The 26,808-nt window shown below is 40.4% G+C and overlaps 1 protein-coding gene across 1 annotated transcript; it reads left to right on the forward strand.

Moving 5' to 3' along the window:
- The first annotated feature begins 346 nt into the window (after positions 1–346).
- On the forward strand, positions 347–13,050 carry LOC143525605 (NLR family CARD domain-containing protein 3-like). Its single transcript, XM_077019771.1, has 9 exons — positions 347–448; positions 562–708; positions 3,474–3,528; positions 4,281–4,485; positions 5,011–6,796; positions 7,086–7,256; positions 7,400–7,573; positions 9,835–9,908; positions 10,525–13,050. The coding sequence occupies exons 1-9, from the start codon at positions 399–401 to the stop codon at positions 10,653–10,655; spliced, it is 2,793 nt and encodes a 930-aa protein (XP_076875886.1). The 5' UTR covers positions 347–398; the 3' UTR covers positions 10,656–13,050.
- Positions 13,051–26,808: the final 13,758 nt, after the last annotated feature.

Consider the following 26,808-nt stretch of genomic DNA (forward strand, 5'->3'; position numbering starts at 1 on the left):
AAAGGAATATCTCTGACGTTGAACGACATTTTTTTCTGGAACATCTTAGAGGAACATTGGTTAAAAAAACAAATAAAAGAAAACAATATGTAGTTAAATAAAGTGCCAAAAGATGGCGCAAGTGTTATCACAAGTGTCAGTCAAATAAGCTTTCAGGTACATGTACAGTACTTTATAGGATCTGAAAAGTGTCATGAACCACATACCTATGAAACATTTTCTTTTCCTGTAGTGTTACTGGGCTTCTGTTAGGGAGAGACTCATCCTGCAGTGACATCAGGTTCATTATAATCAGTGTTTCAGTGTCCTGCTCCTCCTCTCTATGATGAACTGTTGACAGGGAACAGAGAGCAGCATCTCCAGTGTCCAGCTGTGTGTGTGTGAAGAGGAACAACTCCATGATGGAGCCTCATAACTCCAGCAGTGGAGGAGGAACCTCTGACCCAAAGTGAGGAGTTTTACATCAGCACTTAATCTGAGGAAACAGAAAGAGGGAATATTCAGGATAAATGAGATGTAATGAAGGATGTAATTACTTAACACATTCCTCATTTTCATCAGGGTAAAGAGAGCAGCATCTCTAATACTCAGCAGTGTGTCTATGGAGAGTGAATCATCTCCAGTACCCAGCTGTGTGTCTATGAAGAGTGACGGGTCCATGCATCAACCTCTTGCATTCAGCAGTGGACCTGTGACCTCTGACCCACAGTGAGTGACATTGCACACTCAGAGATCCTTTCATCTAAATTAAAGTGTTTTGAATCTCTATTCTCCATCTTGTACAATATTACCTCTACAGTTTAAACCATTGAGAGTGTGAACAAGTTATGTCTTAGGAGCACAGGAGATGCTTTCAAGATCATGTACACACACATAAATTCTTCTTCTGTCTTAAATTTAATTCTGTATGGTAAACCTACAGTGTCTTACATTCCACATTTATGTGGCGATGTGATCATTGTAAAGTGACAGGCATCCCATAGCGAGAAGACGGAGACATACGCTGAGCTGAGCGAGTTTTATTAGGGGCAAATCCTTTAACAGAGTCGTTGTAACAGTCCGGGTCAATACCAGAGGACAACCAACTCGATTAGACATGACTAAACTGAACACTACGCATAATAAGGAAGAAATGAAGGCAAAAAAAACTAACAAAAGATGCCAGAGAAAGCTGCAACAAACTCAAAACCCTTTCCAAACTAAACCTAAACCCAGACAGAGAAGTAACAGCGAAGGAAAACTTGCGAGGCCAGGAAGTGGCACAGGAGTAAAGTACTCAAATAAGGCAAAGAGGGAGAGAGCGAGAGAGACACTAGTGATGAGACACCTTGCAAACACAACTCGAGACTGAGGGAGAACGGCTGACAAACATGCAGTATGAGGGCTTAATGATTCAGCAGCGAGATACTACGGCTTCCTTACGTTAGGAGGATGACAGCTGTAGATCATCGCTGCTGATTGCGGGAGCTCTGCCTAGCGCTGACTCGTGGGCTCCTCCTAGTGGAAGCAAGTGGAATCACCCTGGAGCCTGACATACAATCAGTACACAGGCAGTAGTGAACATAGCTCCAAAGACTCCAAACACGGAGCTTAAATCACAGGACATAATGAGAAACCAAAGTAGAAACAACTGAGGTGGAGACACAGAGCAAAATGGAAAACAAGGAAAAGCAGAACAGAGCCAGGACTAGGACTAGTGATGAAGGAGGTAGACCAGATCTGGGCATTGTGAGCCTCATCCGGCCCTCTGACTATCTCTGACCGGCCCGTGTGACAACATAAAAAAATTAGAAGTCAAATAGTAAATGTGTAACTACGACACATATTACAGTGTGACAGGTGCAGGAAATACAACTGCACTGCTTTTATTTTGAGAGTAGCAGTTTTGTTTTTGTTTAAAAGATTGCCTTCTGTCTGGTCATTGAACTTACGCATCTTCACTCAAATGTGTCAGTGAATGTGTTGGATCGCGTTCAAGAAGCCATCGCTTAGCCCAAGAAAGACTGGTATTAAATGCAGAGTTTTTAACAGAGCGTGGTCTTCTAAACAGTGGAGGTTCTAGACCATCTGAACTGGGGGGGGGGGGGGTTAGATTAGAGCCAGTACCAGTAGACCGTTTTATTTATTTTTTTTGAAGCGTTTTTGTCTTGTTCTGGATGAGAACTGTTGTCCATGATACAAACAAGTTAATGATTTTTATAGTATAAATGTGATTATAGTATAAAGAATGGTGTCATCAGCGCCCTCTATTGCCACAAAATGGACTATAGTCTGTAAGAGTAAACTATAAAATATAAGTTAGGGACATAAATTGTCCAGTGTGTGTAGATCCGTGGGTACCGTCAGGGCCCTCTACGCCCTCTCAGAGGGCCTAAAATATTCTTAAAACATATATATGTTGTGATGCCGAAGGCGTCGGGACAGAGGCAGCCGGAGATGTGGGTGGAATAGAAGGGAGTTTATTCTCCATGACTACAAAACAACGATGCCCAAGTAATGCTGTTAACGCACACACAAAATAGTGATGCAAAAGTAATGCTCGCAGCGCACACACAGGCAAAGGACAGCTAGTGGAATGCTTGCCAGATCTAGAGATGCTCTTGTAGCGGCAATGTACAGCACTGGACCGGACGACCTGCGGGCTTAAAAAGAGCAACGTAATAGAAAACAGGTGCATCAGTATACTGGTGATTGCGATGGTGGGAGTGGTTGCGTGCTCGGGGGTGTGTGCTGGGATTGGCTGCTGGCCAGGATGCGCGCCCAGTTTATATTTCACACGGAGCTGTGGAATCTTACTTTGCTTAAGAAGTTATCTAGTACATATATTATTGTTTATTGTATGTCTAAGGCTGTACTGTCGTCTCTGTTTTTTTCTTTATTGCAGTTCATTATGAGAGGAAACAATTTTTATTCGTGGGGTGGATGTTAGCGGGCCCAAGTTTATTGGTCACGGGTCGCTGCTGGTGTAAATATAAGGTGGTTCTAATAAAGTGTACAAGGTGTTTCTATTAAAGTATCTGGTGAGGCTCCATTCACATAAACATTATTCTACTTCATCACATTAAATCAAATCAAATCAAATCAAAGTTTATTTGTATAGCGCTTTTCACAACACATGTTGTCACAAAGCGCTTTACAGGATTTAAAAGGTTAACAATACTATGGGTCCAGAACCCTAATGAGCAAGCCAAAGGCGACAGTGGCGAGTCAGGGGCAGGGGCAGGTTCTCTGTGTTTGTTCCACTGTCACTACAGCATTTGGGTTCAGTCTCCCTCAGTCTGGGAGCCCAGTGAACCGTGACATGTTCAAGTGTGTTGGGTTATTCTACATGTATCACATCAAATGTATTCATGAATGTAACATACTCATTAATGTAATGTGTTCATGAGTGTAACATATTCATGAATGTAACATGTATTCATGTCTATAAAATGTTGATTTTCCATTAAAGCTGTTCTTCTGTTTGTCCCCAGTGCCCAAAAGAAACTTGTAAAGATTTCTAAAGACAAATTGGAGTCAGTATTCAAGGTGTGTGTGTATGTTTGTGTGTGTGTATGTGTGTGTGGGAGAAGGGTGTCATGGTGAGCTCCACCCTCTCCTGTCAATCTGTCTGTTTGGTCCCTCTAGCCCCGCCCAGCCTTTCCCTGTTTATACTTCCCATGTGTTTTTCATGCCTGTCTGTCCCTCCTTCCATTCAGTAACTCCGCCCTGTGATTATCAGTCCCACCTCTTCACAGTTGACTTCTCTTGTTAGTCTGTCCTGTTTAATTTCTGTCCCTTCTCTTGTTAGTCTGTCCTATTGAAGCTCTGTCTATTCTCTTCTTAGTTTGTCTATTTATGTTGTTCTGTGGTGGTTCTTGTATTGGGAGATATTGTATTATGTTATGTTTTGTTTGAGCTCTGCGGTTGTATTTTGTGTATGTGGTTTGTGTTTACTGTGTGAGTGGGTGAAGGGTCTTATCATTAGAGTGTGTTTACATCACAGATCATGATGAGACTCTGTGGCTTTACTGATTCATGTTTTACTTTAATGTCTATTTGTAATTTAGCTGATGATGAACAAAACTCAAATGTATAAAGCTGTGTGTTATGCCATTTTATGGCTTTATAAAACTACCTACAATTGAATCTTTAATTTTAGAATTATGTACTAATAAACCATAATGTCCACAGGACCACCCAGTCCCTCTCAGTTCAGTCCTCTCTTATGTTTAATGGATTATCCTGTGTTATAATCATCTGTGTGTAACACTGTAGTTTTACTGATACTGTTTATTCAGGAGCTGGAGCACAAAATCATCTCTCTGGTGAAAAATGAGCTGAAGAGATTCAAGAATCTACTGAGTCCAGATTACCCAGCATGCACTGAGAGACAGGTGGAGGATGAGGAGGATCAGAGCTGTGTCAGAGAGGGGGCGCTGAAGATCACACTGCATGTCCTGAGGAACATGAACCAGGCAGACCTTGCTAACAAACTACAGACCAGTAAGAGCTCTGGATCATGACATCATAACATCACTTTATTACTTCAGAGGGTGGACACTGTTGGTGATTCTCAGTTCACAATGTGGATTTTAAATCAGTGTTGGTCTGTCCTCAGTTGACCTCCCTTCAGTGTAGTCTGCTCAGGTGCAGACATAAAAACATTTATCACTTTTTATCACGTTTTGAGGATACATTGTTATTCTTTAGAATTGAGATTTGACCAGTCAGATATGACAACAGGTCACTGTCTCATGATGTCTCCAGCTGCTGTAATGGCTTCCTCCATGAACCCTCCTGTTCTCCATTTCAAACTTCTGATCATTCAGTGTTATTGATACCCAGACACTCTATCCTACCTCAAATTTAACACTTACAGTACTTCAATTTCCTGAATGTATCATGACTAATCTATGAGGGCTAAAATGTATTCATAATGATGTCCATTTTTTGTATTTCTTGTGATGAGTCTGTTATGATTGATCCTCAAGACATGAACATGTGTGCTGTTGTCTTCCTCTTTATCAGAACTGGCCCCTGCTTGCCACAGAAAGCTGAAATCCAAACTGAGGGAAAAATGTCAGAAAATTAATGAAGGAATCTCACAGCATGGAACCACAGCACTTCTGAATGAGATCTACACAGAGCTCTACATCACAGAGGGAGGGAGTGGAGAGGTGAATAATGAACATGAGGTGAGACAGATTGAGACAGCATCCAGGAGACCAGCAACACAGGAGACACCCATCAAATGCAGTGACATCTTTAGACCCTTACCAGGACAAGACAAATCCATCAGAACTGTGCTGACTAAAGGAGTGGCTGGAATTGGTAAAACAGTCTCAGTGCAGAAGTTCATTCTGGACTGGTCTGAAGGAAATGTAAATCAGGATGTTCTCTTCATATTTCCACTTCCTTTTAGGGAGCTGAATTTGATGAAGGAGAAAACGTTCAGTCTGGTGCAGCTTCTTCATTGCTTTTTTCCAGAAACACGTGAATTAAAACCAACTCACTATACATACTACAAAATCCTGTTCATCTTTGATGGTCTGGATGAGTGTCGTCTTCCTCTAGATTTCCAGAACAATGAGAGCTTGCAGGATGTAATAGAGTCGACCTCAGTGGATGTGCTGCTGACAAACCTCATCAAGGGGAATCTGCTTCCCTCTGCTCTCCTCTGGATAATCTCTCGACCAGCAGCAGCCAATCAGATCCCTCCTCAATGTGTTGACCAGGTAACAGAGGTGCGAGGGTTCCGTGGCCCTCATAAAGAAGAGTACTTCAGGAAGAGAATCAGTGACCAGAATTTGGCCAACAGAATCATCTCACACATGAAGTCATCAAGAAGTCTCTACATCATGTGTCACATTCCAGTCTTCTGTTGGATTGCAGCCACTGTTCTAGAGAGGATGTTGGGTAAAGCAGAGAGTGGAGAGATCCCCAAAACTCTGACTCAGATGTTCACACACTTCCTGATCTTTCACATCAAACACACGGACCAAAAGTATGATCAAAAAAGTGACACTGACCCTCAACAAACTAGAAAACATGTTTTGGCACTGGGAAAACTGGCTTTCCAACAATTGGAAAGAGGCAACCTGATCTTCTATGAGGATGACCTGAGAAATAGTGGCATTGATGTCAGAGAAATGTCAGTGTATTCAGGAATGTGCACTCAGATCTTCAGAGAGGAGTTTGGTCTACAGCTGGGGAAAGTGTTCAGCTTTGTACATCTGAGTGTTCAGGAGTTTCTGGCTGCTTTATATGTGTTTATTACCTTCATCTCCACCAACACAAATGTGCTGCAACAGCAACAACCAAAACACACAGACAGACAAAACACATTGTGTGACTTCCTCAACAGTGCAGTGGACAAGGCCTTAGAGAGTCAGAATGGACACCTGGACCTTTTCCTCCGCTTCCTTCTGGGTCTCTCACTGGAGTCCAATCAGACTCTTTTGCAAGGCCCACTGACACAGACAGGAAGTAGCTCTCACAGCAAAGAAGGAACAGTCAAGTATATCAAGGAGAAGATCAGGGAGAATCCCTCTCAAGAGAAATTCATCAATTTGTTCCACTGTCTGAATGAACTGAATGATCATTCTCTAGTACAGGAAGTCCAAACATACCTGAACAGAGGAGGTGACACTCGTCTGCGTAGAATCAGTCTCTCTCCTGCTCAGTGGTCAGCTGTGGTGTTTGTGTTGCTGACCTCAGAAGAGGAACTGGATGAGTTTGACCTTAGAAAATATGACCCATCTGAGGAATGTTTAATGAGACTGCTGCGAGTGGTCAAAGCATCCAGAAAAGTCATGTGAGTATTTTTATTTAGAGAGAGAACATGAGAGAGAGAGAAGGGTAGAGAGATCCTACATTACCATGTCAGTAGTTTATTATAAAGCACAGGATTAAGCCTCCACTACAGTTATTGGCCACTCTAGCGCCCCATACTGGCTGCTCTGATACTTTTTAATCTGTTCATGCAATTAATTTCATCCTATTTTCCAAGATACAGAAGACAATTTTATTAGCAGTTCAGATTCTGGAATGCAGCATCTTCTGATTGATATACATTTTGTACTGTATTTACTCCTCTTTTACAGACTGTCTGGCTGTGGTCTCACTGACGAGTCTTGCAAATCTCTCACATCAGTTCTACAAATAGAAAACTCACTGAGAGAGCTGGAGATTAATAATAATGACCTTCAAGATTCAGGAGTAGAGCAGCTCTGTGCTGGACTGAAGAGTTCAAACTGTAAACTGGAAATTCTCAGGTGAGGTTTCTGTCAATTTAATTTGGAATTAACAGGATGAAGCCTTCACTACAGTTACTGGCCTCTCTAGCGCCACATACTGGCTGCTCTGGAAATGCATAGCTCTCACTGTCTCTCTCCCTCTTTTTCCCTCCATTCTGCAGATTGTCTGGTTGTTTGGTCACAGAGAAAGGCTGTTCTTCTCTGGCTTCAGCTCTGAGTTCAAACCCCTCACACCTGAAAGAACTGGATCTGACTTACAACCACCCAGGAGACTCAGGAGTGAAGCTGCTCTCTGCTAGACTGGAGGATCCCCACTGCAGACTGGACACACTCAGGTATGTAGGAATCCCCTTAAACACACAGCTCACACTAAAGAAATCAAGCATTGCACGTTAGCAAGATATACGCAAAAGGCGTTAGTCACTGGTTCCTGGCGTAGTAAGAGAAGGCCGCAGATAATGTGACACACGGAGCTCCTGATTAGCGCAGGGTGAATGCACAGCGAGGACTGGCGGGACCTGCTGGTTTATAAGGGGTGAAATGAGGGACTGGTGCACGTACTAATCAGTACGTGGGTGATTTTTAATGAGGGAGTGAAGCAGAGGCAGAGTGATGTGAAGTGGGCGGCTCCCCTGTGGAGCTGGCCCTGGCTACCATGACACTTGAGATAACGAGAAGACATTAAGGTTCTGCATTTTGAAAATAAACTACCATTAAAATGTAATGGTCGTTAATTTGATACTCTTATCGGGCGATATAAAAATTATCGCCGTTAATCTATTCTTAAAGTTGGGTTGGGAACTGGGTCAAAATGGATAAGCAAACTATGATGACTTTCAACTTGATAGTTTAGCTAGGCTGTATTCCTAACCAAATTGCACAGTAGGGGCGAGAACGAGTTTTTAAACCTGTGAATTACAAATCGTACGTGTTTTTACATGGATGCAGCCACGAAGTCGCCAGGTTTGCTTCATGGAAAATTCATTTTTAGGAACGTAAAGTGTTACCGGAGCGGAGCTCGGAGCGGTCGTTTTCTGCATGGTCCTAGCGCTAGATTCGTCGCTATTTAAATATTTATTTTTAACCGTTAAAACTACAGAGGACCAAAACTGACTTTTGAAAATTACGTCCGTGAGGTTAAATGTACTAAATGTTGGCTTACATTTCAAATATTATGTTTAGCTGAATAAACATGTTATTTAATGTAGTATGTAGGCTTACAAATTCATGTTTAACTGAATAAACCGTTGAACACGAGTAGCCTACATTTTATTGAGCATGTTTTTTTTTTCTTCAAGTATCAAAGTAGAACAGCTTCCTCAAGCAGTCATTGATGCATTTTGGAAACAGGAGATGAGCCCCTGGTTTAATGCACCCTCTGTATTAAGAAATCCTATCTCAAAAACTGACTTTTAGTCATTACTTGGGTAGCACGCATATGAGCCATTTTAATTTAGATTAATTTCAAGATTTCAGTGAGATTAATCTAGATTAAAAAAATTAATCTATGCCCACCCCTAATATATATATATATATATATATATATATATATATATATATATATATATATATATATATATATATATATATATGCTAGCTTGGTAGCTAAACTCTGGACACTGTGCTGACAGACACAGCAAACCTTCTTGCCATAGCATGCATTAATGTGCCATCCTGAATGAGCTGCACTACCTGAGCAATGTCTGTGGGTTGTAGACACCACCTCATGCTACTTCTAAGGTGAGAGAACTGACAAAATGCAAAAGTGACCAAAACATCAGCCAAAAAGGATGAGAACAGAAAAAAAGGTCTGTGGCAGGGGTGGCCAACCCGTCAGAGACCAAGAGCCATTTTTTTACTGTGTTACAGCAAAGAGCCACATCATACACATGGGCATGCTTCAACATCACACATCCCTTCCTCTCTCTCTCTCACACACTCACACACACACACACACACACACACACACACACACACACACACACACACACACACACACAGACCTCCACTCAGATTTATTGTAAATGTTACACATAAACAGTGTGGGGGCAGTCATTGTCTGGTGGTTAGGGAACCCACTAGGTAATACAAAATAAAATAAAACACTTACAGTTGTGATCAAATTTATTCAACCCCCAATGCTGCGAAGGGTTTTATGGAATTCAGTGCACATTTGTAATTGTGTTCATAATTTACAATTTCTTTACACCTTTTTTTTGCACTACTCCAGTTTTTTTTTTTACATGGATTTCACCAAGATGCATATTTATATTTATTTTCTTTGTACAGTAATTACTAGCTCATTAGCATATTCAATAATGGTATGTTCTATGCTAATGCTAATGAGCAGATCATTTGTATATTTGATAACAGTTTGTTTGTTTGCACTAGCTGATGGCAGTAGAGCCTATATGTTTTATTTGATGTAATGTAAACACAGTTAAATACAAAATGCTCCTGTGGTGTTTTGATATTTGCCTAAGCTTCTCCATCATCACAGTTTAGACAACAAAATCAACAAGGCTTTCCAAATGCAAATGAGGAGTCTGCCATGTCGAAGAATTTTTATTCTAAATCTCTCCTTCTTCTCTGCCAGATCTCCAGCGCTGGGCAAAGTACACTTCTCCATCAGTGAAGCTCTCATCCAGGAGGAGACCTTCACAAGGCAAGGTAACTCGGACAAGCCACGTCAGACGCTACAGTCAAAAACGTTTGTTGTTGTTGTTGCTGTTGTTTGATAGGCTTTTATGAACAAATGGATTTACAAATTTCCATGGTGCCTTTCAATATATGCAAGGTCGCTTTACAATTAACACAGGTACATGGTGTATTATATCTCAAGACAAATGTGAGGTCTGATGGGGGGAACTTGGAATTTGTAAATCATTTCTGGGACATGTACCAAACTCATACACTGATGTTGTTATAGAACCAGCAGGTTATTCGTCTCTGGGTTCTTGGGAGGTTTCTGAGTTTTGTGTCCTAATGAATCACAACCAGCCAGATAGCATACAGCCATCAAGCAAAGGATTTCCAAACAGATTCCTTTTAATCCCAAAATACTGAAATGATACAGAATCTAGAGTAGATCCCATTGTACATTTATACCTTATTAAACTTAAGACCCACATGATGTAAATAAAAACACTGACTATATGTGTCCTAAAAACACCACAGTTATTTTTCTCTGGTACATCATGCATGTAATAGGTTTAATAGATATTTGAATATAGTCTCACAGGCAATGTTTCTCTCAGGTTTTTTAACATGTGTGTGTTCTTTACAGGAGGTCCACGCCGTTTCCCTCAAATCAGAAGTGATGCCTTCATCTTGAAGTCCCATCATGAATTTTTCAGTTTTTGCTCCATCTGTTACCACGTCTCAAAACAGCAGCGATCTCCTCTGGTTCGAGTGTAGATCTCCTGCCTTATTCGTTTACATCACATGTGAAATCATCAACTGTGTTCTGGGCCTGTTCTCCAACATTTGGGTCATGGTACTGATTCTTCAGGACTGGAAAACCCTTGCAGTTCAGGAGAGCTTCACCCTCAGCCTGGCCATGGTCGAGATCATCCACTGCGTTCTGTCACAAATACTCATCCTCAACTATGTCATGACGAGCATATCGTTTATGAACAACTACTGCTCGCTTGTCTACATTTTCAACTTTATTGGGCGGTCCTTGTTCCAGTGTGGAATGAGTGTGGAACGCTACATGGCTGTGGTGCACCCGGTGTTCTTCTTGAAATACAGACAACCGAGGAACAGGGTGACGGTCGTGATCGTTCATTGGCTCTTCATTATCTTCATGTCCACGTACTGTTTCTTAAATCTAGAGTTCTACAAACTCTGCAGCCTATTCGCGATCATTGTAGCGATTGACACGTTCTGCGCCGTGTCCATTCTCCGAGTGCTCAGGCAACCTGGTCCAGGAACGGGGAGGAAGAGGAGTGACGAAGGTAGTCTGATGAAGAAGCGAGCCTCACAAACGGTCATAATCATTCAGGCGTCTGTGGTGTTTAACTACCTCCCTATTTTCATTGGGGCAGTCATTGCCAATTACATTCCCATATATGTGTACACATGTGTGTACAGGCCAATAGGGTTTTCATTTGGTGTGATGGGCAGCTTTGTCCAGCCATTTCTTTATCTACAGAGGTCAGGGAAACTTCGATGGACAACCGCTGGACAGCCCGTGCGGAAATAAGCTTACAGGCTTCAAACATGCGTTCTGTCAAATGCAAATTAAACGTAGCATTTGTGTTTAAGTATGTTGCTTTGGGTTTGTGCAGTTTACATACACACTGAGCTACATTTCAATGTGGGCAGCTCAAAGTCCTTAGCACAAAACCCTTCTTCCCAAATCTTTTATGCTTTAAAAAAACAGCAAACTTAAAAGATTATTTATCATAATGTAGCCACGTGACTTTTCTGTACATAATACAGCAGTTATTGAATTTATGAACTTAACTATTCATTCATTTACAAACATATTTATGAGTATTCATCATCCTTGTTTTGTCGATAACTGTTCAACATTTGGATCTTTATTCCACATTCTGGTCCTTCTTGTTATGACAGTGAGTGAATGATGATGATGATGATGATGATGATGATGATGATGAATGGTGGCCTCACAAGCACAAACCAGGAGGCTTTGCACGAAAGGGTCCAAAAATAATATTGCTTATGCACATTTGCGTGCATTTAAATTCTGTATGAATTGTGTGATGCATATTTGCGTGCATTTAAATTCTGTATGAATTGTTTGATGCATATTTGCATGCATTTAAATCCTATATGAATGTTGTGCTTTTTTTGGTTATATGGTTTATCTCTCTCGTGTATTTTAGTGCCTTCTGAACTTTTCCTGTGTTTATTGTTTAACTAGAATACATTTAACTTCATGTTATTTGTAATGCCGGATTAACAGAGGCCTCAATAGGCTGTGCATGGAATATGTTTTATTATCCGTTGCAAAAATGAATAATGCTGAATTTGCAGCAAAAGAAACACAACCAGGAACAATAACAAATGATCGGTCTCTAAATGGCTGGTTGCCAAGGTTACAGCACGCTAGCTGAAGTCCTCTGGTATTTGTCAGCGCTGGCTCATAATGTGTAGCATGAATAGTGGGTACCTGTGGGCTTAAGCAGCACGCAAAGAGACAGGAGACAGTGATTCAGGAAACAGCTGACTGGGATGGAGGGAGTTGCTGTGGGTGAGTGGGAGTGTTAGAGAGTGAGTGACTGTTAAGTTTTTTTATTTATTTTATTAATACAAAAGAGACTGTTTAGTAATGAGAGTGGGCGGAGTCCCTGGCTCTCTGAGACGTTAGTCATTTAAATCCATCAAATACATTTGAGTTGCACTTAACATTCCTCAGAACGGTCAACTGTCTGCTTTTCCCTGTGTGTAAAAGTCACAAGATGTTGCTTTGTGTTTTATTTTCAGTGCATAAAGTTTAAGATGCAAAAAAAGAGAAAGAAAAATTCTGAGGGTGTGTCAGCAGGTGTGGAAATATTCAGAAAATTTGCAAAATTTAAAAAGGAAAGTATTTTTACATGTTCTTGCCCTCACAGTCTGCATTGGAATGGACATGATGTGTGTTGCTAAAGAAATAGATTAGGCAAAGTCATGTATGCAAAAAATTATTTTCTGTGTATTTGTGTATTTTAATGTTTACATGCGAATACTGTGCAATGAAAGTTGTGGATTTAGGCTTGAAGCATTTCAAAGCAGTTTAAAAAAATATATATTTTCATTTGAATTTCTCATACCCATACCTACCATTAGTGCCATAAACAACAGAAAGTCAGCATGCCAATAAAGCAAGTGCATTTCTGTAAAATCCTCTTTGTAAGATTAACTGTTAATAGCGTATTAGACAATAAAATAACTGCATTCACTTACTTTTTTAATTCCAGAGGTAACAGTAGTTCGCACATGGTTGAATTCAGGCCATAGTGGATCTTAGCAGATTACTGAACTGATGTCTTCATCACCAACACAGGAGGAGCATGTCAACGCTTTTGTTGTCTGATTTGCCTCTTGGGTTTAGTTTATTTTTAGTTTGTTTAGTTTGTTAAGAACAGTGTGCAAAATACATGGATCTCAAAAAGAGAAAAGATGCTTTGCCCCAGGTTTAGCTAATAAAGTAATTTCCATGTGCATTACCAGGGCAGGTAAACATATGACTAATACTAAAAACACAATACAGAAATGACAAAAACAAGCTACAATAAAACCACTGTTATCAATTAAATATATTGCCTAATTCAGATTGGGCAAACTATATTGCGCAAACTACGGCCCGCGGGCCATATACGGCTCATTAAGCTTTTTAATCCAACCCACTGAACTTGTCCAAATTATAATAAAAACCTCATTCATTTCCCCTTTTCACCATTTCCCCTGCAATACCCTCGTTTCCCCAATAGATGGTGCACTAGTCCAGACACATTGTCCTCTGTTGGAGAGTAACTTTCTCGCTGCCGTTTTTGCCCTTTGGTAAAAATGAGCAGACCAAAGAAAAGTGGACACTGAGTGCCGAGTGTTTAAAAAGGAGTGGACAACAAAACATTTTTTCGACTGTATGTATGATACAGAGCCGGGGTGGCTAATCGGGAGATTCGGGAGGATTCCCGATGGGCCGGCTCATGTCAGTCTCTAATTTGGGCCGATTGGGAGGGGAAAATAATTTTGGGCCGGATTTGGGCATGAAACTCCCGGGCTGAAAAAGTGTCCCACTCCGGCCCTGGTATGATATGCCAAGAAACGGCTGCAGTTTTCAAAGAATACAACATCAGCCGTCACTTTGCTACAAAGCATGTAAACTACACTAGCAATCTGTCAACAGAAGGACCAGCTACTGCTCAGAGGTTTGCAGTTTCTCTACTGTGTTATGAAAAAAATGCATATGGAAAGTTTAGAGGAGAATTTTTAAATTACGCGCAATGTGCGCATTTACACACAGCAGGGGTTCAGTAGCTTAATTAACACACCGCACATCGCTCTCAATTTAAAGACCCCTTTCAAGTTTCTGCTGCAGGCAGGATATTTAATGCAGTCTATCTCTCAGGACAATCCATACATGATTTTGAGGGGTTTAAAACAATTAGAAATGATTTTGTTAGGTAATAATATGTTTTGAATATTGAAAGTATTCCACTTATCTTTTTCCAGTAAATGCTGATTTCATTAACTTTGCACATTTAATTGAAATGTATAAAAGTAATAAATTAAAGTGCGTGTCCAAATGCTCCTGACCTGGCCCGTCTGTCAAACCCATTGTGGCCCGCAAGTCAAAAGTTTGCCCACCCCTGGCTTAACTCTATCTTCACCTGCAGATAAACTGCAAAATGCAGTCTTAGGTTTTATATAAAATCACTTTTATTGTCGTCACTAAACAGTATGCATGTGAGTTAAAATTTTAACTCACTTAAGATCCAGACTGTAGTGTAGTGCACCAACAGAGAATTGCACACTGCGCTCTGGTATTGAAGGAAGGGATCCATTTGATCACTGCACTCTGGTATTTAAAGAAGGGATCCATTTGATCACTGTGCTCTGGGATTTACATTTACGGAAGTATTCAGACCTCTCACTTAGGCCTTGGATGATAACACATGTGGATGTGGACACCATTACAATGATCGTCAATGTGTTGACCACAGCTTTCCTTCACATAATACAATGAATAAGCTGTAGAAGCTCGGAAAACCTTGTACATCATCACCAAGCCTGGTGTTGATGGCACCTGCTGTGCAGAAGACTACATTTGTATAGACGAACATTGGCTTGGTCTTGGTAAAGATGCCCTGCGAGTGATCACAGTGTTTTGCACTGAGTCAGGCACCAGGAGAGATCATGTATGCAGCAGTTGATGCACCATTGGCCGTCTGAAGGTTGTACACAGCTGGCTCACTCTTAGGTTTTTCCCCTGACATACTTCAGATGCCCTTTCTCTCGCAGCAGGTATGTAGTGCACAGGGAGTTTGCCTGTTTGTTGAATAAGTCATGACATCTGTAATTAGATTCATGTGCTTTTAATCTTCCAGCAGTTGTTGTCAGGGTTCTGCATTCTGGAATCTCTTATGGTGTTTATTGTAAATGTTCAAGCACTTTTTCAATTGCGTAGACTCAATTTCAAATTTTTATTTCAAAATTACGGTAAATTGCACCTATAGAGTTTGTTAGGTCTAGATAATGTGCAAAGTTTTTCTCAAGTCATTTCACTTTTGAGTTGTGATTAAAACCTTCTTTAAAAGTCAGTAAATATATGCTTGTGTATAATAGAAAATATGCTTGTGTATAATAAAAATTCTTCAAGTTTATACACCAGTCAGCATTCAATTATCAAATATAATACTGCGATTGTTCAGAGTAGCCATTATTCACTGGGACTAAGCAGAAACATTACTGGGAAATCAGTTCAGGCAATTGCCAGGGGTCTGAGATTCCTCTACCATCCTACAAAATCTTCTCAAACTACAACAAAAGCAGATTTATATGCATTTGCTCCTGAACACATTCAGAACCACCAGTGTCTGTCTTGTACAGTCCACACATACATATCACAGGTTCTGTTATTATGTGCATCACTATCTGTTCTGGTTTCATAAATTCAAGACTACTATTGTTGCCAGTAGGTGACAAGCCAGACTGCTTGCCTATTGCTCTAGGGAGGTTAGCCAAACTGCTCAATGTTCAGAATTTACAGGAAGTGGTACAGTCCGCTGTACATCTCTCCTTCTCAGTAAAAATGAGCATCAGAGCTTATGAGATAACCAGCAGACATTTTTTTTTAACTAAACTGAGCTGAATTCACCTGCGTTGCACCCCACCTGCTGTTGGGGGAAACCTCGTGTTCCACCGAAACACACAACGTGCGTCTCACTTTGTTAGTTAAAAGAAGTCTCAGTGGACTAATGTATAAATGCACGACATTTGCATAGAGGGAGCTTCCTATACTGGGTGACTGATATACTGTAGCTTTACAAAAGTGATACCACAAACATACAGTATGTATAGAGAATAATCTGGAGTTGGGAGAGGCAGGATATCTACTGTAAGGTAGCAACGAACTTCAACCCTGCAGTCTTCTGCGCACATCTCTGCATTCACACTGTAGGGTCCCGTTACCACTGCAAGGATGAACACCACCACAGACCATCTTAGCCTCCAACTTAATGGATGACCAACTAACTGTTTGGATCCTTGGATCATATCTGTGCAGGCTGTTAACTTCTTTCTAGGTATTCCTTTAAACATCTACGTCGTCCGTCTCCTCACCCGAGCTGGGGGATGGGATGAGTCTGTGATTTTTACTCTAAGTATATGCGCTGTGGATGTACTATATGCTCTGTCCTTGCCAGTAGACATCCTGTGTGCAGCTGACATCTGTTGGCCTGAGCTAACGGGGGTTCTTCTGGGAATCTTCATGTCTGCTCATCCGGTGCTCCAGTGTTGTGTGTGTTTGGAGTGGTACTTGGCTGTGGTCCAGCCTGTGACCTTCATGAAGTACAAATCGGCGAGGTATCAGGTGGTGTGCTTGATTGTGGTTCTGCTCTATACACTTGTTTGTGGCTCCTCCATGATCTTTGCGAACGAAATGTCTGCAACGACTACAGGAAGTGTCTACCTCGTCCTGGTGATCATGGACCTCTTTTGCTGTTTTTCCATCCTAAAAGTCCTCAGGAAGCCAGGAGACAGGAGACCAGGAGACAGGACAATTGAGAGGCCAGAAAATGGACCAGACAGCAGGAAAAAGAAAGCCTTCAAAGTCTCCATCAACGTAGTATCCCTTATAATAGAAATGGTTTTACTCTGTGTGGTTTACATCCTACGATACGTGTCCACAGTTGCCTTGCCATTTATAGTCTGTGTGTATCTGATAGGTTGTATTACTATCAGACTTATCATGGCATTATTTTATGTCTGTAGAGTTACCTAAAGATATTTTTAGAAGCATATTTAAGTCAGATGTGTATTGAAAACAATCTACTGTCTATTAGGATATTGAGTGTATTGCATATCTACCATGGAGCAAAACAACATTCACATAAAATTTTCTAAAAGTCAACTAGAAGTCTTTTGCTGTTTTTTATTTTTTATTTATTTATTTTCACCTTTGAAAATAACCCTAGCCTGAACCTGTCTAAGGACAAACATGGTGTTCATCTGTTAGCCAACTTTGAGTCAGAGTGATCATTTTTTCTGTCTGTGTTGTGATAGATATTTGCAGACATCTGTCAGTTTGCATATGAAACATTTTCATAAAGGTCAGACCTCGTGTATGGTAATATAAGACCACTGTGAACCTCTTACTCTCTAGTATTAGGTGTAATGTCTCAAAATGGTCTACATGTATTACATTTTATAGAGCTTCACTTTTTTACTGAAATTCAGGGAGACTCTTACAGGTATGTACTGTTTTCATCTCACCAGTACACCAATGGAATACAAAATTACACATTTCCTCTGCTTTTGTGATTTATAGAAGTGTGTTTGAGATTTTTTTTTGTTTCATTCTGTAAACTGTTGACAACTTCTCCAGGAAAATGCAAATTTCATAATTTTACATTATGTATTTTCAGGAATGACAAGTGGTCAAATGGCTAAATTGAAAAAGAAAATTGAGTTTTCAGTACTCAAATAAAAATAAATTTTAATTGTAAAACACCACAAAACTAATGTCTTAAGAGTTCAGAAAGCAATATTTACTTGAATAACTCCAATCTGCAATCACTTCAGTGATGCTAAATTTGCGTCTCTAAAGCAGAGTACAACAGAGCATGTTTACATGCTAAGTAAGGATTTGACATGAAATACTTTGTTTAAACTGTTTTAAAAAACAGCTTGGAGAAGATTATTTGGTACTTTAATTTATTTAATGAACCCAATATAGACTAATATATGTATTGAAAAAAATGTTTGTCATTGAGTTAAGTCTGGCTAAAATATGAGAGATGACATGGAGATTTTTTCCAATTAGACACAGACATCATGAAAGTATATACATCAAATATATACATTGGTTTAATGGAATACTAACAACACGTACTTTGTTGTCTGTATTTGTTGTCTGTTTGTACTGTTAGTTTCCCTCGTGTCGGTACCATCCTTGCACGTGTCTTCCTCCTCCCTCACTCTGTGGAAACCTCTTGTCCAGTGCAGAGAAATGACAACCACCACACGTGCCGTGAATCTCATGCTCACAAACTCAACTTTACAAACATTGAACCCTCTGAATCCCTTATTTACAAGTTTGGCATCGATCTACATTATGTGCATCGAGATAATCAACTTCCTTCTGGGCATTCCTCTGAATCTATGGGTCGTCACCCACATCATCAGATCGGGAGGATTGGATGGGCCAACGTTTTTCACACTGAGTCTGGCAGTGTGTGAAATGCTCTTCGCCCTTTGTGCGCCTCTGTTTATATTGTGTCACGTAGTTGAGATGAACCTCTACATGTTAAAAACTTTACTTTTTCACTTTGGCTTCTTCTTGGATTGCCGTTTTTTCTTACCGGTTTGTGTGTGTTTGGAGCGCTACGTAGCCGTGGTTCATCCTGTGATATTCATGAAGTATAAGTCTATAACCTATCGATTAGTGATCTCTCTCATAGTGTACCTATATTCAGGTATCAATAGCTTTCTGTTTCTGCAGTCATCTTCAAAAATGCCTTACATCCTTTCTCTATTTATGTATATTGTTATTTTGTGCACGTATTTGTTCTGTTTTTTCTCCATTCTGAGAGTTCTGATGAGGCCAAAGCCAGGCGGGAGAGACGAGAGAGCGTCGAGAGGGGCCAAGCAGAAAGCTTTGAACGTCATTATCTGTAATCTGCTGATATTTTTCATTCAGACAGTGCCAATTACCGTAACATTGGTTTTGGAAAAAACATTGGGTTCTGGTGATTTTATTCAGACATTTGGCATCTGCATAGATCTCAATGTTGCCGCTGGGTGGCTGCAACCAGCTCTCTTTTTTTACCAGACTGGTAAACTGACATTCAGGGGTTGAGTCTGAAGCAGAGCCAATGTATTTTCTACTGTCTACTGTTTTTTTCATTGTAATTGCAATGTTCTTTGTATTCTGGTTATTTGTAATGGAGGTTCAAAAGATGCAGGAAGTGATAAACCCACAACAGAGAGATACATTTACCTGCACACTTTCACAACAATGCTTCACCGATAACAAAACAAGAAAGCAGGCAAGCAAATGGTTTTTTTTCCTCAGCATTCATGATGTTGCATTCCTTCCATACATCCCCAACTGGTGTGCAGGGGTGGGGGAGAATTTTCAAACCACCTCAACCAAATGACTCAAAGTCTACATTGTGAAGCAATTTCTATTAGTTTTGTCACTATGCCACTGTTCTTTGTCATGAAGTTATAAAGGTGAATAACTATCTCTCTGATGGGTCCCCACCACATCACATAGAATGATGTTTTAAAGGCACCACGTTTTGCTAACAGAGCATTTTCATAGTCCTTCATAGGGTGGCATGTGGACTTTTTGTAAAATAATCATTTAATTTTGTAGTCAGAGGTTCGATGTATTCCCTTAAGTATTTATAGTGAATATCCTTCTATTAAAGATAGCATGGTAAAATGGTCAGCTCTGTTATTTTATTGTAATTGTAAACTATATTTGTATCTCTCACATTCAACGTCACTTTTGTTTTCATGTTCTTGTCTCGCGGGGTGGGTCACAAAACAACTGCCGTGAATATACAATGTGGTAGCCCACAGGTAAGCTAACAAAAAGAAAGCCAAACAACAGTGTAGATTTAGACTAATGTATTGTTTCAAGATAAGAGAGCCCAATTCCAAAATAACAAACAAAAGCCCCACAGAAAAGGAAAAAACAAATCCAAATCCATACACTGCTTAACCCACACACAAAATAAAACACACAGAGAACGACCCCAACTCCATATCATAAACAAAGACAAAACCCACACCCAAAAGTCAATCCCCATAACAAAATACAAAGTGTTTGCAATATTTACAACAAGCCACATAAATTGAACGAGAAACAAAACAAGGTTATACACAGATATCCTATAACAAGATTCTAAGTGATTTCAAACTCTTAACACACAACACAGCAATCCATCTCTATGATAAACAGTAGCCAATAGCATGACAGCCATCTTCTGTTATGGGAGGAGCCTTTAAACAGTTGAACTGGTTTATATGAAGACCTGGAGTGTAATAGTACCGAGCCCGGGAGGGGACATGGGTAAAAAATAAAAATTAAACGAGGGAACGTGTTACCATTCGAGCGCACGTTTTTGTGCTCATGATTTATTAATTTGTGCGCATGATTAACAATTCGTGCGCACGTTTTGTTTTAATCGTGCGCACGTTTTAATTAAACTCGTGGTCACGATTTAGTATTTCGTGCGCACGTTTTGTTTTAATCGTGCGCACGTTTTCATTCATTCATTCATTTGCAAACCCTACTGGCCTAAGCGCATACATTGCAGATACAAGGAGAGAGGCAGTAACAGTTCCCTGAAACTGTATATACTTTGATTGTTTAGATTTATGCCACAATGAACAGAGATGCGTTTATTAGGTCTTATTTGCTCATGAGGACATTGTAGCTTCCCTTGCACAGCGGGGAATCACAATCAGTAAACGGCATCTGAAGCGAATTCTAAGCCTTTTAATGAACATTTATGACGAATTTTAATGTTGCTTTGTGTTTCAGGTTTGAAAAGTACTTTAACTGACTGAACAGTTCTCTTGTATTACGTTAACAAATACGAGCCTCTTGTAATTCCAGGATGAAACATGAGAGGACGTGAAGACGTTCAGATTGGGCATTTTGAAAATAAACAACCATTTAATAATGTGATTAAAAGCGAATTATTTCGAATCATTAGACAGGGTTGCCAACTTTTAACATTTGAGTGTATTTTGTTGTTAACCGGGGGGGGGGGGGGGGGGGGGGGGGGGGGGGTGGCGAACGAAAGTTGTTGGGGGGGGTGGCGAACGTAAAATGGACACAAATTCAGTGTTATATCGCCGATGGATGGCGCCAGAGCTAGCGAACTAGTAACGTATTGAATCATATATGTGGATCTGAGGTAAATAAACTGGATTTTTTTTTTCGCCGTGAGATATCGGAAATGTGGCGTGAGAGTGTGTGAAAACGGTCAAATGCGTGTGTCTCACGCTCAATGCATGAGAGTTGGCAACCCTACATTAGAGTATATTTATCGTGCTGGGAAATATTGAACTGGACCTTGAAAGTGACGTACAAGTGCTTGAATTCCATCTTATAAAGGTGTATGAACCCTGCAAACATGACTTTGTTCATTGCGCTGAGACGCGGTGCGCGCGAAGCTACACAATTCGAGAGGTGCACGACCTCGCGAATCGACAGCGCGCTAGACCCTCGCGCACGGGCAGAGCCACAGCGCGCAGACCCTCGCGACGCGTCAAGTATAAACCAGGCTTAAGTGTCAGTGATCTCTACCAAGACGATATGCCATTAAGTCTTCCAGAACCTTGAAGCTGGTCAACAAAGTCAATAACTTCCTCTATGTTAGCTATGTTATAAACCAGGCTTTATACTTGACGCGTCGCGAGTACTTTTCAAACCTGAAACACAAAGCAACATTAAAATTCGTCATAAATGTTCATTAAAAGGCTTAGAATTCGCTTCAGATGTCGTTTACTGATTGTGATTCCCCGCTGTGCAAGGGAAGCTACAATGTCCTCATGACGCATAAGCAAATAAGACCTAATAAACGTATCTCTGTTCATTGTGGCATAAATCTAAACAATCAAAGTATATACAGTTTCAGGGAACTGTTACTGCCTCTCTCCTTGTATCTGCAATGTATGCGCTTAGGCCAGTAGGGTTTGCAAATGAATGAATGAAAACGTGCGCACGATTAAAACAAAACGTGTTACGAATTACTACGAATTACAACGAATTACTAAATCGTGACCACGAGTTTAATTAAAACATGCGCACGATTAAAACAAAACGTGCACACGAAATAATAAATCGTGAGCACGAATTACAGAAAATGTGCACTCGATTGGTAAAACGTTCCCTCGTTTAATTTTTATTTTTTACCCATGTCCCCTCTCGGGCTCCGTAGAATAGACTATAGAACCCGGAACACACTAAATGTACAAAAACCACATGCATACTCATTTCCTGAAAGTGGTTGTGGGTTGTGGTCAGTATGGGTTCTGAGCTACCAGCAAGGTCCACCTCAAAATACTGTATCGACAGGAAGAGTGAAAGAGCTTCCTGTTTGTTGTAGACTCACTAGTGTTTAATTAACTTTTTAGAGAAATAACAATGGGCTCCTGTAAGAGGACGGCACCAGTGTCATGTGCGGTAGCTTCAACTTTTTATAGAGTTTAAATGTGTGAGGTAAATCAGGGACAGCACAGACAGGCAACAAAGCCTTTACGAACATAATATCAGAAGAATTCATACAAAAATATTTGTAACCTACTTAAATTTGACGGGAAATGGAAAGTTTAATTTAGCGATTGAGCCCTCTGCTAATGTATGACTGAAGCAATCTGTTATGTTGTTACCAGTCTTCCTGCGGATGAGCAGCAGAGAGCCGGAAGTTCTGTTTGCACTGCTGCAATTATTTTTGGCAAATAATTTTATGGCAAGAGCATGAAAATCAAAGCAGTAGTCTGAGTTATCATGAAGTCCACATGGCGAGACTTTATCATGAGTGGTGCAATTGACATATGTCGTTGTGTTTCTGTTAATTTTCTGTAGTGGTTGATTAATATGTGATGCAGTTTTTCTGTTTGGTTGTCATTTCATTTGGATAGTATGTTGGATTGAGCGTTTTTACTCTCACAGCAGTGGGTAAAAAGGTTTCATTCTATTTATTCAGCAAATTACTCCATTTTTTTGTTCTTGTGCTAATGATTGAAGCTAATGCCATGTGGGCAAGATTTAGTTTTCGCCTTCAAGAGAAACTGCAAACTCTGAAATTGAAGACAAACGTGGTAATGGAAAAAAACCTATATGATGCTTTTTTGGATATGCAAATACATTGGAATGAGTTGTTTAGTGTGATGGAAATGTGTCGAGTGCTAAGCTTGTGAAGCCGTGCCGTTCCTGTGGAGAATTTCCAATGTGCGATGATACTGTTACCATGTGTGAGGCGATATTGCATTCACTACTTTTTCTCTTTATGCTCTCTTTGAGATTGAGTAGTGACCAAATTCTCTTTGAATTATGTAGTCTGTTTTTTTATTTCATTCAATTTCCAAATTTGAGAAAGGGAGGGAGATGCCAAGCCAGGCGTTGTGATTTCGAGTACCCTATAAGCACCATGGTCCAGGTAGCCAGGGACACACACTTACACACACACACACACACACACACACACACACACACACACACACACACACACACACACACACACACACACACACACACACAAACAAACAAAAGAATAAGAGTGGCTGTGAAAACATACCCTCAGGAAATCAAAGGAATTAATTTGCGTTGATATCCTGAGGGCGGCATGTGAGAGTCTGATTTCTGTGTTGCAAAGAGATCTGCTCTAAACATCTGATCAAGGAAAGTGGGCGGAGGAGACATGATGGGCCGATTTATGAACAGACTCAAAATCAGTAGGGTGACACGAACGCATCTCGATGACGGTAGAAACATTCTAACATTTCAACCAGGGTTTCAGTTGTATTCGGTAGAAATGTTTTTTGGGATTTTGGGCTGGAATGCCAACACATTCTTCTTACATGCAAATACAGTCCATGTCTGGTCAGGGTTTTCTTTTTTCCAGCTAACTAAAGTTTTTGCCTTTATAACCCAGGATGATGCAATGTCAACGGTGCATCAATGCTGGGATAATAGGCTTCTCAGAAGCCGTACTTGGGCTCGTCAGCACCACCTACTGGTTTGCCTCAATTCATACAGCCCAAATACACAGTGGCTACAAGTCACACTCCTGTAATCCTGACTTGGCAAACAACTCTGTGGTCAGAATTATTTAGCATTGGTGCAGGGCACCCAGTGAACCTGAAGTTGTTTGTCTTGTGCAACCTTAAGGAGTTTGACTTGATGAAAAGGAATTTGTCTTATTTTAAAATGTCATGCACTGGAATACACTCCATCTGTCCGACATGGTTCACTTACAGATCTCAAGCGAACAGAATGGAACAAGAATATGAAAAGATACACGCAGACCTCTCCTGAGGTATCCAACACATGCAGGTGCATGTGGTATACTCCAACTGCATATGTATATCGAGAGATTTTGCCAAATTAGTGTGATGGTGTGAGATCAGTGGCAGATTTCCTCCTGTTAGGTAGGCCAACACACCAAAAAAAATAAGACTTGGAATGATAATGGATCTTAAAAAACAAACAAAAAAAAATAGAATATCAAACTCCGAGAGCAATTTCAGATTAACAAAATGTGCATATATAAAAATCGTCAGAGCACACTTAACCCCTATTGTGCTGAATTAGTAATAAATATTGGTCATGTTTAGGATTTTTTTTCCCCACAAAAGATTAGAATGTCTGCATTGTCATACCTCTTCTACTTGTGTAAGCATCACACTTTCTGCATATTTAATTGTGTCTGTAAAGATAGTCCCGCCTCACCACCTCAGTGTTTTAAGGACCTAAAAACAGACATTCATGCCATAATATTTTCCCGTGTTGACTACTGCAATCCCACTAACTAGGAGTACCTCCGATAAGCTCTGCACACCTGCGATTGGTCCGAAATGCAACTGTGAGGTCTCAAATTTTAGAACATTTACAGATCATGGTTTCATGATTATGTTCTTGATTCTTTCTGTTCCATAGTCAGTTTCTGGTGTCTTCTGATGTTCCGTTGACTTCCTTTGATTATTTTTCTCCAAGTTAAGGAGATAAGTTTTCATCTTAGCTTTATAAAAATATTATTCTGTATAATTGTGCAGCTTTTGTGGGAGTCATTTTATTTGTTTAAATCCATGTTTATTTTAACTGGTCAAGTTGTGCAGTGGTTGACATCTGATGTATTTAAATACACACTATACAAATAAAGTTGTTGGTTTATCAACTTTTCTAGATTTGCATTCAAGACCATGTTCGATAGAGTGATGTGACTGGCAAAGACAACACAGGTGCAGTCGCCTGTAGGAAGGTAAGGCACCATCCACAAATGTATAGCTGGGTATTCAGAACAGAGGATGTAATAAATGGGAGAGGAGTCATTCTTCTGCCTTGTGACAGGCAAGTCAAGTCTTTTCAGAGCTAGCAAGATGCATTTATTGGCTAGAAAATTAGAAACAGCTGACCCTGCTGTAAGTTGTAGATGTAGATCATAAAGGATGCTGGTTTTCTCACTTTGCTTTTATGACCTTGGCAATTTAGTTTATAACCTTTGGATTTTGTGTTGTGTATTATTGGTTTGTGTTATGCAGTTTGACTAACCTTTGTCAGCATTTTTGCTTTTGCTTTTTGTATTCCACATACATTTCTTTTCACTTTCTGTTATCCTCAAGAAGAAATGCTGGATACAAAACAAAACATATGGCTTTAAAAGCAGCCAGGGTCTAAGACCGAGACGGTTCACTATGGTCACTAAAGAATCTGGAATATTTATATATCGATATACCGTAGTCCTGACATCTATGCTCATGTATATTTTAAGAGTTTCATGTTCTCCATGTTTCACAGAAAAAGCACAGTGAAGGGCCGACTTCTCTTGAGGGACACATTATATGTTTAATCAGAGAGGAGCATCGTCTAGTTGAATCAGGTGAGATTTTTATATTTGATTGTCTTTTGATTAATGAAGGGGTTCTTGCAGAAACAATGCAGACTGTTGCTGTGAAAGGGTGTTATATGTCAGTCTATATGATACTTATTTTCTCTTTGTATGTCCATCTACACTTTCAACGTTTAGGACTTGTTCGTTCTCATTAAAAGTGTTCTAAACTGTTTGCAGCACTTAATAAAATGCTTTACTTATAATATTTAATGATATGTCCACTGCAGAGCGGAATGATGGAGAATGCCACATCCTTCAACACGACCAGTGAGCTGTGTTCAACATGCCCATTGAGTTTCTGGGTCATACTGATGCTGGTGCTTGGGACATTAAACTGGGTGCTGACACTACCCACTGGGTTATGGGCCGTGTGGCTGCTAACACATCGTTCGCGCGCCTCTGTGGAAAACGAGTTCTTTATGCTGAATCTTTACTGCACGGACCAGGCCAGCGTGCTCATATCCCTCGTCACGTGTTTTATTGTTTTAGCGTCACCTTCAGATCAATTGAACCCCGTTCTTTCCTTCTTATACAAGGTTTCCCTCTACAGCCAGCCATTGTTCCAGTGCTGTGTGTGTGTTGAGTACTACCTGGCGGTGGTGTGTCCCATCGTCTTCCTGAAACTCCGCTCCCGCAGGTACAAGGAGGCTTGCCTGGTCCTGCTATGGCTCGTATCCCTGGTCTCTCACCTTATGGAGCGCTTCCTGAGCAGTTCTTTGCCACTCATTGTGGTCCTGCTTGCTGTTGTGCACATGCAGTTGTTC

Source organism: Brachyhypopomus gauderio, chromosome 1 (genome assembly GCF_052324685.1).
Source record: "Brachyhypopomus gauderio isolate BG-103 chromosome 1, BGAUD_0.2, whole genome shotgun sequence".
Classification (NCBI taxonomy): domain Eukaryota; kingdom Metazoa; phylum Chordata; class Actinopteri; order Gymnotiformes; family Hypopomidae; genus Brachyhypopomus; species Brachyhypopomus gauderio.

Coding starts and splice junctions, on each gene's coding strand:
- LOC143525605 (XM_077019771.1), top strand. CDS start 399: ATGATGGAGCCTCATAACTCCAGCAGTGGAGGAGGAACCTCTGACCCA. Junction 7,257..7,399: donor TGTAAACTGGAAATTCTCAG/GTGAGGTTTCTG, acceptor TCCATTCTGCAG/ATTGTCTGGTTGTTTGGTCA. Junction 9,909..10,524: donor GGAGACCTTCACAAGGCAAG/GTAACTCGGACA, acceptor TGTTCTTTACAG/GAGGTCCACGCCGTTTCCCT.